We start from the raw sequence: 13,678 nt of genomic DNA, 5'->3' as shown, positions 1-13,678 counted from the left end.
TCTGAATCCAGTCAATACCTATTTCGCAACGGAACTGCTTTCGGGCCCTGTGCACGCTGTCATAGAACTGTGAAACTTGGCCAGGAAGTGGCAGACCATCCCATTTACATGTAGTGGTGAGTTTTTGTTATATTCTGGGAATTTTAGCCAGCAAACACGAGGTAAAGTGAGTACGGTGAATTCGGTGTAGATTTTTCCCATTTAGATACATATTTTTGCCATAAAACTTGTAGCATGCTCTTTTTAAACATCATTCCAACATTTCTGTGAAATATGACGAAAATCTGTCCACGAGCACAAGTACGAATCATAAAAACAAAATCATGTTCATTCATAGACCTCAGTACAGTGTAACTCAAGATGGCGGCGGAAGGCAGTCACACTGACACACCATTGACAGCCTGCCTGAGGCTGAAGTTAGGGACAGCTATTTCTTACAATTTCATGGCTGAAAATGAACTGCATTAAAAGACAATTGGCAGTTTAATTGATTTGTTAGAATTGAGTGTTATTAAATAACACTGTGACAAAATTTCATTGTATTGTGAGCTCTAGTTTTTAAGTTATGTGAATTCAAAATTCATAAAAACATAAAAATCCATCCATTTTTCGATGGTACGGTGCACGGTGCCGCCGCAATTTTGACTAAGTCAGACAAAATATTTTCAATTTTCAACACTCACAGTTTCAAAATCCAAGACTGTGCATCAGTCAAAACTTGATTTTTCTTCGTAATATTTGGTAAATCTGTGCACAAGACACATAGTTTAATGATTCCATGTGAAGTAAATAAAAAATTATGGGTTGCCAAACTTGAAGGAATCGGCATTCATTGAAATAATTTTAAAATTTGCCGAAAATTGTCCGCGAAAAAATGGCATTTATTTTGCTTTAAAACTTCATAACTTTGATTGGATACAGCTATTTGCATAATTTTTTTTTATTTTTCTTCTTTTACCCATTCTTGCTAAAAATCCATTTAAACTGTGTGTATAAACAACAGAAAAAAATGGCTTGGCCACCCTACCTAAAGGCACCATAGGGCAGACATGTGTCCACTTGATTCAGGATCTGCCATCATGCCTGCTAGTGATGTCAGTATGAAACAGCGCCACCAACGATTAGGGTGTGAGATATAGGCAGCTTTTTGTTGAGTGAAAATTTGTGATCTTGAACAAAGAATGGCCTTTGCAGACAGGTGCATTATGGGAGGTTTGATCCAAACCATCCAAACAGGTATGTCCTTTTTGGACAATGCTCACAAAATATGGCAACCATGTACGACAGATGAATTTTTAGTTTTAATAACCTTGCTCACATCTTAGCTATGTCAGTGTATACATAAGTGTGTGTGTTGAGATTCAAAGCACATACCTTGATTGTATGTGAAACTTGTAACTATGTTTGCCTTGGTGGAGGAACTCTGGTGAATTTTTTTCAAATACGAGTAGAAAATTTGTGGGAAGCATTAAAGAACAAAAAGACATCCAAGCAGCAGATAACTTTCAACAATTCTCTGCTGGAATAAAAGGTGCCTGAGTAATTATGTCTGTATTACAGACAGAACTTACAATACTGGTAAATGATTCAAAAGTTAAAGTCAACGGAACTTTCAGTAGTCAATTAATCATTGAAGGATTCTCAATGCTTACTATACACGATTCCTTGATCATAAAACTTTTACTTCGTGTATTACACAACAAATCTTCGTTTGCACATCAGTGAACAACTTTATCCACCCCACCAAAAATAATGCACAGAAATAAAACCGATTGAATTCAAAGTTTATTTTCAGGATGGAAAAGTGCAACATTACTAACATGTTAAATTAAGACCATTGGCTGCATGCATTGAACAGTCAAGACTCTACAGCATTTATGCCAAGTTGTCTACATTGCTACAAAACACTAATCTTAAGTTGCCTCTCTCATCAGAGTATAATAGATCGTGAAGTTATATATTTACAGTGAAATTCCTCTTGCTGGAAATTGCTGAAAATCTGCTTTTATTTCTACTAATTACAGCATATCCTATCTTTTTTGCCATCATTTTTTTAAATAAATGGTTGAAAACGTGCCCCCAAAACAAAGGAAAAAGTGAAATGTTTGTGAAAATAATTCATAACATTGCTGATAAAACTCTGAAAATTTAGCATTGAAGTTAACATCTAGCAGTGATATCTTTGAGAGCTAAGTAAGTTTACATCTTACCAACCCAGAGCTGGAACGCCATTTGGATTTTGGAATTATTGTTACTGCAGAGATCTACATCATGATCATGAATACTACATTGTTGCAAGAGTATATTGAAATATTTGCACAAAAATAGCCATCAATTTACATTCTTTTTCAAATACTTAAAACTCTGCCTTAGTTTCAGCTTGTCCTTGAGTACTCAGTTTGAAACCTAAAGAGTGTAGTAACAACAAAATTGAATATTTTTGAATGACTTTGAGACAAAAGAGTATTTTCAATCTTCTTCCAATGAATTTCACTATTTATTATAATATGGTGTAACTCATTACAATTAGTTTGGAGTGGAACATGGTGTCATACATGCAGCCATAACATTTTTTCCACATAATTTTGTAATTTGTAGCAACTGAAATTGTTTGATTCTACTGGAAAATACCAGTTTTGGCATAAATTGTCTGCTATCTGCATCTATCCTGCTTTATCATTGGCTATCTGTAACACCTAAATGTATCCTGCACTGTCATTGGCTATCTGTAACACCTAATGTATCCTGCTTTGTCACTGGCTGTCTGTAAAACCTAAATGTATCCTGCACTGTCATTGGCTGTCCCAGGTCTGTATACTTACTCTGATACAACAATAACCATGTCATCAGTGGTGTTTATCTGTTATTCCTATAAGCAAGACTGCAGAACATGTTGAAAATTGACTACTCATTATGTTTTCTTTGTCAAAAAACCTCAGCTTCTCATTATATAAATTTATACGTAAACAAAAAGAAATAAACTAGGTAATATTTCACCTAAAATGAGACAGAAATAAATTGGCAGAGGAACAACATAGTTCTTTCATTCAAAAAGACATGGTAAGAAAATAACAATATCTACGAGGTAGCTTCATGTCAAAACATGGGTGGAAGTCTACAGCAATACTTGGCTCTTCTCAGAAATTCCTATCTATGTAGGTGCATTACAAGAATGACCACCCACAGTGCTAGCTATGCCATATGAGCAGTGAAAACCAGTGTCTTTGTAGGTTTCACTCTCCAATAAACCCTACATCTGATTTTCTAAATATGGAAATACAATAATAAGACATGAATATTCATGAACAGTTTCCATATTTGGCAATTGATAGTTAAGAGGTACCTATACACAGCATCAGACATATGCCTCAGGTCCTCCCCCAGTTCTAAGCATAACCTTAACCCTAACTTGTGGATAATTAAACTGGCAACATGACAAACAAATTCTCTAGAGGGGAAATGTTTAGTTCTATTTTGATTACATGTGTGAATTTTCAATTTTCAATCACTACATGAAATGATCATGCCATGGAAACCACACATGATAATCCATAATAGTTCAGATTTCATTTTGAAATGTTTGTTGTTCAAACACCAGTTGGCAGTTTTTTTTGTAGTTACTTTTTTCAGAGAGGAGGGGGCGGTTCAAGGTCAAATGCAATGATTTTCCTTCACCATTGGCGTGTCTTACTTATCCAAAGTCGCTTATGACAACACCAGTAAAGTCAATGGAGATGGTTAACAAATGCATCTGTGATGGGCCCTCTACACATCGACTTGGAGTTCTGCAATTCGAAAGGCTTGTTCTTTTGACAGAATGTGGCCATCCATTGAAACACAACACATACAATTTAATGTTTCAATAGCAAAAGCTCAGTTCTACATTTGTGTTCTTGATTTCTAAATAGCAAATGACCAGAATATAAATGTCCCAGCGGCCTATGTAACTCTGCCGCCATGTGTCACATCAAAACAACCGTGTATCTCTGTCATCAAAGAATTTACAGAACACACATTCAACCATTGAAAAGTGTCAGTAATTTATGAGAACATAACTTTGTAAAGAAATGAATCAGTCTGAAGCACCCAAAAATCAAATATAAAGACAAATGAAATAGATGTGCTCAAGATTTTTGAATAAATAAGATTCCAGACTGATTTTTGGTAATCTAAAAAATTTACACAGGCAAATAGTGTCATAATTGGAACAGCTCCGAATGAAAAATAACAACTTTGAAGGCGATTGGAGGAGTGGTTTCAGAGGAAATGATGTTTTGACAAATAATATAAAAATTCCACCCCACCTCGCCAATTTACATGTGCAGACTATGTCATCATTCGTACATCTCTGAAAGAGAAGGTTATTCCCAGAAACATACATATCATATGAAAGCAATTGGGCTAGCATTTTTAGGGAAATGACATTTTAACCAAAAATGAGATAATGGACTCTAAAAATATACCTAGCAAATTTTGTCTGCATTTTGAATATCTATGAATGAGATCAGCTATAGGAAGCTAAAGACTAACTTAAGAATCTATCTGACAACTAACTTTAGAGGAAATTGATGTTCTGTCTTGAAATGAGACGACTACAGGCTCCGACGATTTCTCTTATGCAGATTTCATCATCATCTGAATAAATCTGAATAAAGTCTTTTCTGGGAACCATCATGCCCAACAGGTTATGCCTGGAATTCATATGGACCACAGTACAAACAAACCACTAGCACAAATGAATAGAATAGAGATGTGTCTATTTCCACGTTTTTACAAGTAGGTATTTTGTATCGTCATCATGTGATCTCTTTGGCATGCTTAGTTTGTGGAAATTCCGAATGCTAAGTGTCCTTTTTATTCTGGAGATGGGACAATTAGAGCGCTATCAGACAACTTACATGTGCAAATGTTATGCTTTACCTGAAAAATTATCAATTAAAGCCTTCTGGGAATATATGTGCAAAATATCACAGCAACTAGACCTGGGCTTTGAGAGTAGAAAGTCTGTATAAAAAGTGTTAACATGAGCCGGATGACAGACGGCAGACACTGCTGGTATGTAACCCATCCAATAAGGTCTGTATGATGGAGCTAAAAAGTGTTCTGATACAGAAATAGCGGTGACTGAATGCAAGTATGAGGTTGCAACATTCTTTTTTTGCTTTATGTTTAAATACATGACTGGAGGATTTAATTTTCTGGTGTTTCTTGCCGAAAAAATTGATCTACATCATGAGTCTCAGAGTGCATTGCGTCTGCCTACCTGGGTACCCACCTTTAAACCTGAATGGGATAGACAAGCTTCTAAATGCATTCACAAATCTCACAATACTGACTTTGAAGGCACTCGTGGGCCTTTATTTACTATACCTACATACACTTGACATGATTTCTTTGTGTTACAACCACATTATTGGTTTGTTTCACCATGTTTAAATGCAAAGATGATATTTATCCAATCAGTGATATTCCTTAAATGACTAGCTAGACGGTAACCAGCTCTTGATCTGCCAGAACTGTTATAGCGTTTTAGAAAATATGCATTCATCATAAAAATAATAACTTCCAAAAAAGAAAAACAGAAAATGAGAGTAAATAAAATGACATGGCAAAAGAACAGACTATATTTCTGATCAAATACTATTAAAAATTAAACATGAGCTGTTTCAAATGATAACTAATGTCATATAAAACAAAGCTTTTGCAGTTTTTGTGTTTGTCTGCCTGGGCAATATGATTTACGTATGTTTGAAAAATGGGACTGAAGCAGCAAGTGTTTAAAGTTTATTTGTATATAAATCGGTTTGAACACTCAAAGTTAAAGAGGAGAAGAGAGGGAATTTTCTAAAAGGCTACATGAAACTGGACAAAAACTCGATCACAAACACTGAAAAGTACAACATCAAGAGTAAATCTACATATTTGTATTTGCAAACCAAAAGTCAAAATATTGCAATTTTCTGAATTTTTCACGGGTTTGTTTCATGATTACTAAATACACATACTCCTCACAATATGCAATCTTAGTTATTCTTTTTGTAAGTGTGCTGACAATGCAACTACCACATAAAATCTACTCAAAAAAATTAACTGGAAAAGGAGTCATAAAATACAAAATATTTTTTATAATCATTACTACATCTTACAATCAGCCTGAGCTAATTTTGCCCATTTTCTAATTCAAAAATAATTACTGCAGAGGCAGTTTCATTAAGGTCAAAAAATTGAATATTTGTCTATCCCAAATTTACAAATAACAGCTTAGATAATATATTACCTTTAATAGACTATTTTGATACGTTCTCACTTCATTGATACACTCTGAAAATTTCTTTGTGGCATATATTAGCAAAATGTGTAACAACTAGTCAGCTACGAATGGGAAAAATGGCCTTTCTTTGTTAAGAAAGACAAGAATATGTGAATAGCAGAATCATTCAGGGATGAGAAAATCCTTTTCAGATCCACTGGCCCCTGGGATAGCAGTTCCGATAAATACTAGCCCGTCATCAGAATCCACAAGCACAACAGTCAACACAGTTGTACATTCTGTACAGGTAACACCTCCAAACTAATTTACCATTATCAGAAAATGTTGTACGTTTGAATATTTCACTATTATGCTTTGGATTATCTAGCTATGACAATGCAATATGTGGAAGTACATGCTGCAGAATACCTCTCATCAATGTACCAAATTCACTAGTCTGCTGGGATAATAGTAGACTCTCCACAGTCGCTGTGCCTTGTTTTGTGCGCGCCCACGATGGGCCTGCATTCGAAGACTACGCTGTGCAGCTGTGAGCACGCGCTGCCAGACACAGCGACTGTCAGTTCTTGCAAGTATATGAATATTCATAAGGGTAGTGACGTCAAAAGAAAAACCTATCTAACTGGGCGGAGAGAATATATACTAGTAGCTGGTAGACTTATATACGTGGTATGTTTTTATTTTTCATTTTTCATTTTATTTGGCTATGCTACTTGTCATTTTTGTTTTGATTAACGGATGTGTGGAGTTCTATAAAGTACCCGGATCAGGCAGAAATCCGACCGGTCGCTTGCAAGAACGTCCAGACCCTGGATTCGCGTCGCGTCTCTGAAGGGCGCGCGTGTTCCAACAGGGAGAACGCGAATCGCAGGGTCTCTGCCAGACTAGGATAATAGGTGCTAAAAAGGGCTAGCCAGGACAGAAAAACGACTAGCCAATGATCTCTGACTTGTGGATTTGCTCATCCCTGACCACGGAATGAATATAAGAGGGGAATGTGATGATTGCAAATTGAATTTTCAAACTCATGAAATTTTGCAACACTTTAATACACAGTGTATCAATATCCTTGCGAAACAAGTGATGTATTGTTTGGCAGTAGGGTATCTCTGTATATGACAGTTATATTGTAGATCACTAAATGTCCCATTAAATACTACCGATACAGCCTTGCAAAATTTCATAAAAAGTCTAGTGCAGTCAATAGACATAAATATGATATTTATGAAATGATAAAATTAATGGTAGACAATTATTTGATTTGAAGCAAACAGCTTTTGAGATTTGTTAATATCAACGATTATGATGAACGTCTCTCAGTGATTAACAAAATCCCATTCACTTCAAAGGAATAATACAGTAGCTATAAATTTGCATAAGTTAAAATCCAATATGAGAAAGCCTGCACAAATTGACATCAACAAATTCGATTTTTTTTTTGTTTTTGTTTTCTTTTAATATATTTAAATTAAATGGAATGGGAGGGTTCTAATTTCTTGCAAAGAGTTGGAAAAGATTGTCCTGGTATACATCCCATGGTATAATGATAACATTTTTCAGCCAGCCAGAGTATTCCTCTTTTAAAACTGGAAACTTCTGCCAACCAAAATGATATTTTACTGGAACTGTACAATTTTCTATTACTAAAAAGACCACTTATCTTACTTTTTGGGTTTCAATCACTTGACTAACCTTTCAGCACTTTTAAAAGATTAAGTTTTTTTTATCACGTTCGCAAAAGTTGTTTTTTTATCAAAACAGACAGATCAAAAGAGGAAAAATGAGTGCACGCACTACATGTCTACAATAGGCAGCACATAAAAAAGGGGAAATGCATATGTTGCAAGTGGAAAACTGAGGTCTGTGCACATGGACTGATAACAACTCTTCCAAAATTTGCACACTTTACCTGCACAACTAACTATTTGCGAAGTGAATCAAGCAAAACAAAGGATAATAAAATTTTCAAGATATCAAAGACAGGGTAAACTTCATACAGTAATATGGAAAACCTAAGACAAGCATTTGGAAATAGATGAAATACCTTCTTTGAGGGGAGATGTTACAATTAATCCGTACATTAATATGAAACAGAATTTTGAACATATGGCTCTGCTTGTTCAAGCTTTACATCTAAATGTTTGCACTTTTTGAATCTAAAAAATGGTTTAGAAGAACATTAACAGTATCCATAGCTTCTCTCCAACCATAGTCCTTTGCCAATGCCTATACACTTGAGGAAAAATGTCAATTGATTTAATGTGATCCATTCCAGGATGATTTGATAATGGATTGACAAAGGCACCATGAGTTACAAGACTATATCTGATCAAGACGACACTAACAATGGCTTGAGACGTTACATAGTTTTTTACAGCTTGATTATTGATGTGGATGAAAAAAGCGCAATCTAGGGTTAGGTAGCGAAGGTAGAACAGCGCCCTCTAATGTAAAATTAGGTTAAATGACCTCTTCCAATTTGCAAGACACTGGTAGTGAAGACTACAATTCTAAACTGTACAATACTGTATTAAAAGTGTCTTAAAAGAAAACAAAATTCTGGCCCCTGGATAAACTATGACCTTAGATTAAACTTTGACCTCACATGAACTGTGTACCACCACTAGGATCACATTGCAGTAGTCTGACGATGGAAGGGTCATTCTTGGCTCCCTCAATGAATTCTGCCAGTGATAGTTTTCCGTCGCAATTCTTGTCCATTTGTCTGAATATTTTATCTGTTCTTTTTTCTGGTGTCGACTCGTCTTCAGGCATTTTCATGACAGTTCCAACCATTTTGTAGATGGCCTGCAATGATGTTTATATGAAATAAGAATGAAATGGATATCCACTCAGAGAGAGACAGAGAGAGAGACAGAGAGACAGAGAAAGACAGAGACAGAGAGAGACAGACAGACAGACAGACAGACAGACAGAGACAGAGACAGACAGAGCATGCACGACAGTGAATGCCATCACTAAACAGCACTTACCAAGTAAATAAAACTTCAACTTATGAATTAAAAAAAAAAACACATTTAGGGCGTGATTGTGAGTACTTGAGCAACAGTTGAGCGCATGGAGTGTTTATTGCAGAAATAAAATATCGCATTCATTGCTGAACAGACTTACTGTGACAATTTCTAACATTTCTTGTCGTGAGATGTACCCATTGCTATCCAGATCATACATGCTAAACGCCCACTTAAGCTTGTCCTCTAGTTTTCCCCCGCGATGTCACACTCAGTGCACAAATGAATTCCCGGAAGTCAATGGTACCATCGCTGTTCTGGTCAAAAGTACGGAATACATGTTCTGCAAATTTGGATGCATCTCCATATGGGAAGAAGTTGCCATAGATTTTCTTGAACTCATCGACTGTTAGATGACCACTGGGACAATCTGCAGTATGTGGAATGCAACGGAAGAAACACCATTTTCAATGTTAAATGGTCTGCATTTGTAGAAAGTTAACTTGTCTTGAGAAAAATCGGACACAACATTCAGATATATATTGCAAGTAATATCCCTTCTGCACCATTTTCATTACCCCTACAATGTACCCAACATTCAGGTAACTTTGGAGATCAGTGTATTTCCTAAGTAAATTTCAAGTTTTGTAGGAATAATGCAAATCTTGGTGGAAAGTACAAAATTCAGTGAATATGGTCAGATCAACTTGAATGATTCACACAAGGAAAATGGCAGGATGTAAGGTGATGTTTGTGTCATGAGCAGGGTCAATTCAGAACAAAAATCTTTATAAAAAATACCTAACTCCAAAAATACTTACCTCCTATTTACATAATTTTCTCAGAAAAGATGAGTTAACCGTAATTTCTTATTCACTGGAGCAGTGTTACCACGACAGTTTATTTGTGCGCTAGTTGTGCAGTGTCTATGACTGCTCTCGCAGTGAATATGTTTTGAGCAACTTAAGTTTGAGTCATTTCAATCAATACTAGTTTTGTTAACGATAAACATCAAAACTCTGGGCAAAAAGTGCAATATCAGTGGCGATTTTAATTCTGCGTTTTGAGTTTTAGCACTTGTTGGTGGCGCGGTTGCTACCAACACATGGTACGCGTACACATTCAGAGTATGTTGTGACTATGTGACAGGGTATATGCGACTCGATAAACTAGCACACAGAGAAGACTCAACATGGCTGCCCCTTAGGCATCAAAGCCTAAGTTGCTAATCCACTCAAAACCTTAGAGGGAACAGTGCATTGGAGCATGTTGAGTTGTGACTATTTTTGAACAGGTTTTTATACCTACAGCTTGGGTTCATTGCAAAAGTTGCTGGACGTTAGTTGGACATATCAAATAAATATTCAAACTTAGTCAGAATCCAGGACTGACGTTTAAAAAATCCTTCATACCATTACAGTAGTTCATGGTCATTCAAATAAATATTCAAAATCTAATATGAATCCAAGACTGACCTTTAAGGAATCCTTTATACCATTCTTGGAGTTCATGGTCATTAAATTCTGTGTGTTGTCTAAGGTCATCAAGCTGTTCTGGTCTGAGTTTACTATTCTGTTTTCCCATTGTGTTCCAAAATGTAAATACTAAACTTCAACTTGGAAGTGCACTTCTTAACCAACGGTAGGGTCAAAGATCACAGCTGAAAACAAATAAAGATATAGTATTCATTATTCACATTGTCAAAAAATATGGAATGTAGCGATAGCGCAAGTATCTGCCATACATGGTTATTTCAGAGAGTGTCAAAGAAAAGTTCAAGATTGGCAATGTAAATGACATTTTCTCCAAGATGTTCTCTGCCGTTTATCTGAAACTTTATAATTGAATGTTGGATAAGAACTTCACTCATCAAGCTTTGTTTTACACTGCCGATACTACTGGTATGTTATTGGCCATCATGATCACATATGCCTTGTTTAGTATTCCACCCTTATTCAGATCCAGTTTCTATGGAAACGGATATGGTGACCCCCTACTTTTTATTTTATTTGTAGAGTAATACTACTGGTATACTAAAGAATGTACTTGCAAATTTCATGAAAATGACAATAATTTTAAATATCAGTATGAATGTTTGTACTTCACCTTAAAAAGGAGCATAACAACTACAAATTAGTAGAAAAATTCTACAAATCGCTGACTGATAACCATTATACTCTGAGACAGACTTGTTATTTCATTCCTAAAAGCAATTTAAAAAGAAACTTTACTGTTTTTTAGATGAATTATAATTTATTACAATGATTACAAAACTATGGATGTTTTTAAAATGTGCAAATTAATTTTCTATGGCTGAAAGTGGCAGGCACCTACAAACATAAGTGTTTTTGACAAAAAGACAAATTGTTAATGACCTTGTATACAGCTGCAATATAATTCACCATATCTATGAAGTTGATAATTCATACAAAAGACAATCCACATACAAATAGATTATAAATACAATCAGAGCCCAATGTGATCTCTGTCACTATTAGACCCTACCGATAAATCAATGGTAATAATCTGATATGACAAAAACTGCTGTCGCCTTCCTTTGTGTACGTCAGTGAAAAGTTAACTTATGACACTCAAGATTTGATTAGCTGGAGAAATGAGTATCTTATTAAAACACGAAAAGAATGTAGCTAATTTCATGAGTCAAATCTGACGTTATTTACAACAATGCTACAGTTATCAGTACCAATAACACAGTTGTTGAGATTTTAGAGACCCACTGTAAAAGAGTTACAAAATTTTACAGAAATACTGATAGCTCCCTTAAATAGAATAAGCCATGGTCCATCCACCACTGTGACTGAACCTTTCCGAGGCACTGTTCTGTATGCTCAGTGGTGGCAGGTTAACTACCTTGGTGCATTTTAAACGGACAAATTTTTCAGTCACTTCTTAGTGATGTCAAGAAAACATGGAATGCTTGCATAAAATCACTAGTGTACAAAATGCAGACTGTACCGGTACATATGTACAAAAATGTCAAAATTACCCCTTTGCTGAATGCAAACCGATGATTTTGTTTGTGATCTCTCGACAAAATGAAAAAAGATTGAAAAAGTGTGACTTTTCCGTAAGTAAAACTGGAAATGCTTTAGAGAGTGACACTATTTGCCATTTACAAGCACAGAGGATAATATAATTTGAGTCTGTGTATGTCCATAGAGACAAAGTTTTAAGTCTGTTTTGGTGGTCCCCAGCTTAATGCACCCTCTCCAATTCAAAATGTGTACATGACCAAGCACATAGCATATTGCAAGATGGTGTGGGCATGAACGATGCCTTTGCATTGAATTGTCTTTGGGTTTCAGACAGTCTTCAAAGAAAGGCATCATGATTTTCACTGAACCACTTCGGCTGTTGCTGTCTACAACTTCCTTGAGTTGCAGTGACTTGATTTTCCAGTGGCACATACTGCTCAGCTGTCCAGTTGAGCCCCTTTTGCATATATTACATTTCTGCTTTTTTATAAACATGGCTGTCTCTGCATGTTCGGTTCACCATCCGTTGCATGCTTTTCATCTGAGCATAATGGAATCAGTAATTTGACCTTTTCATTGAACTGATTTTTGCCTCAAGATGGACTAATCTGTGCAGCTGGCATACCGAAAGCAAGTTGAATGTTATATGTTACACATACCAGCCAAATGTGGGCATTTAGAACAATTCTAAAGTGTCTTGGTCCATTCAGATTGCGTGTTGCAGATAGAGTTAATCAAAACACCGTCTCAGGTCTAGCTGACAACACTGTCTCAAACCTGAAACATTCCAGGACCACGAAGGAACTTTCATACAATTTTTTATGCCAGTATTTGACCTGAAATGCTTCAGAACCTTTTGATGGACCCTGTTTGGATGGACTGCTTCAAATGAAAAAATACCGTCAAGGACACTATGTGCTCACATTCGGTTTGAATCGGTCCATTCGAGAAATATTGAAACCAGGAAAAACAAGAATGACAAAAGCAAATAAGGTCTCCAACTTAGGTACTTGAGGTCATCTTTAGGAACATGCATATCAACTTCTATAGCAATGGGAGAAGCAGATCCTAAATACATAAGCAAATGTCAACAACAAAAAACAGAGTAGGCTTGATAAAAAGAAAACGTGGGAGTGGGCAAAAAATGCGCAAGGGATCTGGTAAAAAGTAATGCTACATCATTTATCTTCTGAACCCTACCCCCTCCTGCATATCAAATGTTCCACCCCTTGGTATTACATAAGACCAAATGACAGGAAGTACATTTACAACCTTGGAGATTTTTAATTAATGCCATGAGCGTTATCATTCTAATGTAAACAGCACTTAAGTTAGTTACAGATAGTGAAATGCCTTCCACTGTGGGTGGTGATTACAACATCTGGAATTATCCTGGATCCAAATTTCTCATCAGTTTTTGTATGTCTTACATAGAAAAG

At 35.9% G+C, this 13,678-nt stretch overlaps 1 protein-coding gene across 1 annotated transcript in view; it reads right to left on the bottom strand.

Annotated features, from left to right (window-relative positions):
• Positions 1-1,772: 1,772 nt before the first annotated feature.
• LOC139133975 (neurocalcin homolog) overlaps positions 1,773-13,678 on the bottom strand; it is a 65,914-nt gene continuing 54,008 nt past the window's right edge. Inside the window, 4 exon segments of the mRNA XM_070700800.1 lie at positions 1,773-9,079; positions 9,404-9,499; positions 9,501-9,673; positions 10,719-10,903. Coding sequence (XP_070556901.1) covers positions 8,873-9,079; positions 9,404-9,499; positions 9,501-9,673; positions 10,719-10,827 — 585 coding nt within the window. The 5' untranslated portion in view covers positions 10,828-10,903 and the 3' untranslated portion in view covers positions 1,773-8,872.

Source organism: Ptychodera flava, chromosome 5 (genome assembly GCF_041260155.1).
Source record: "Ptychodera flava strain L36383 chromosome 5, AS_Pfla_20210202, whole genome shotgun sequence".
Taxonomy (NCBI): Eukaryota; Metazoa; Hemichordata; class Enteropneusta; family Ptychoderidae; genus Ptychodera; species Ptychodera flava.
The sequence above is the reverse complement of the archived record's forward strand: the minus strand, read 5'-3'. Positions and strand labels throughout refer to the sequence as shown.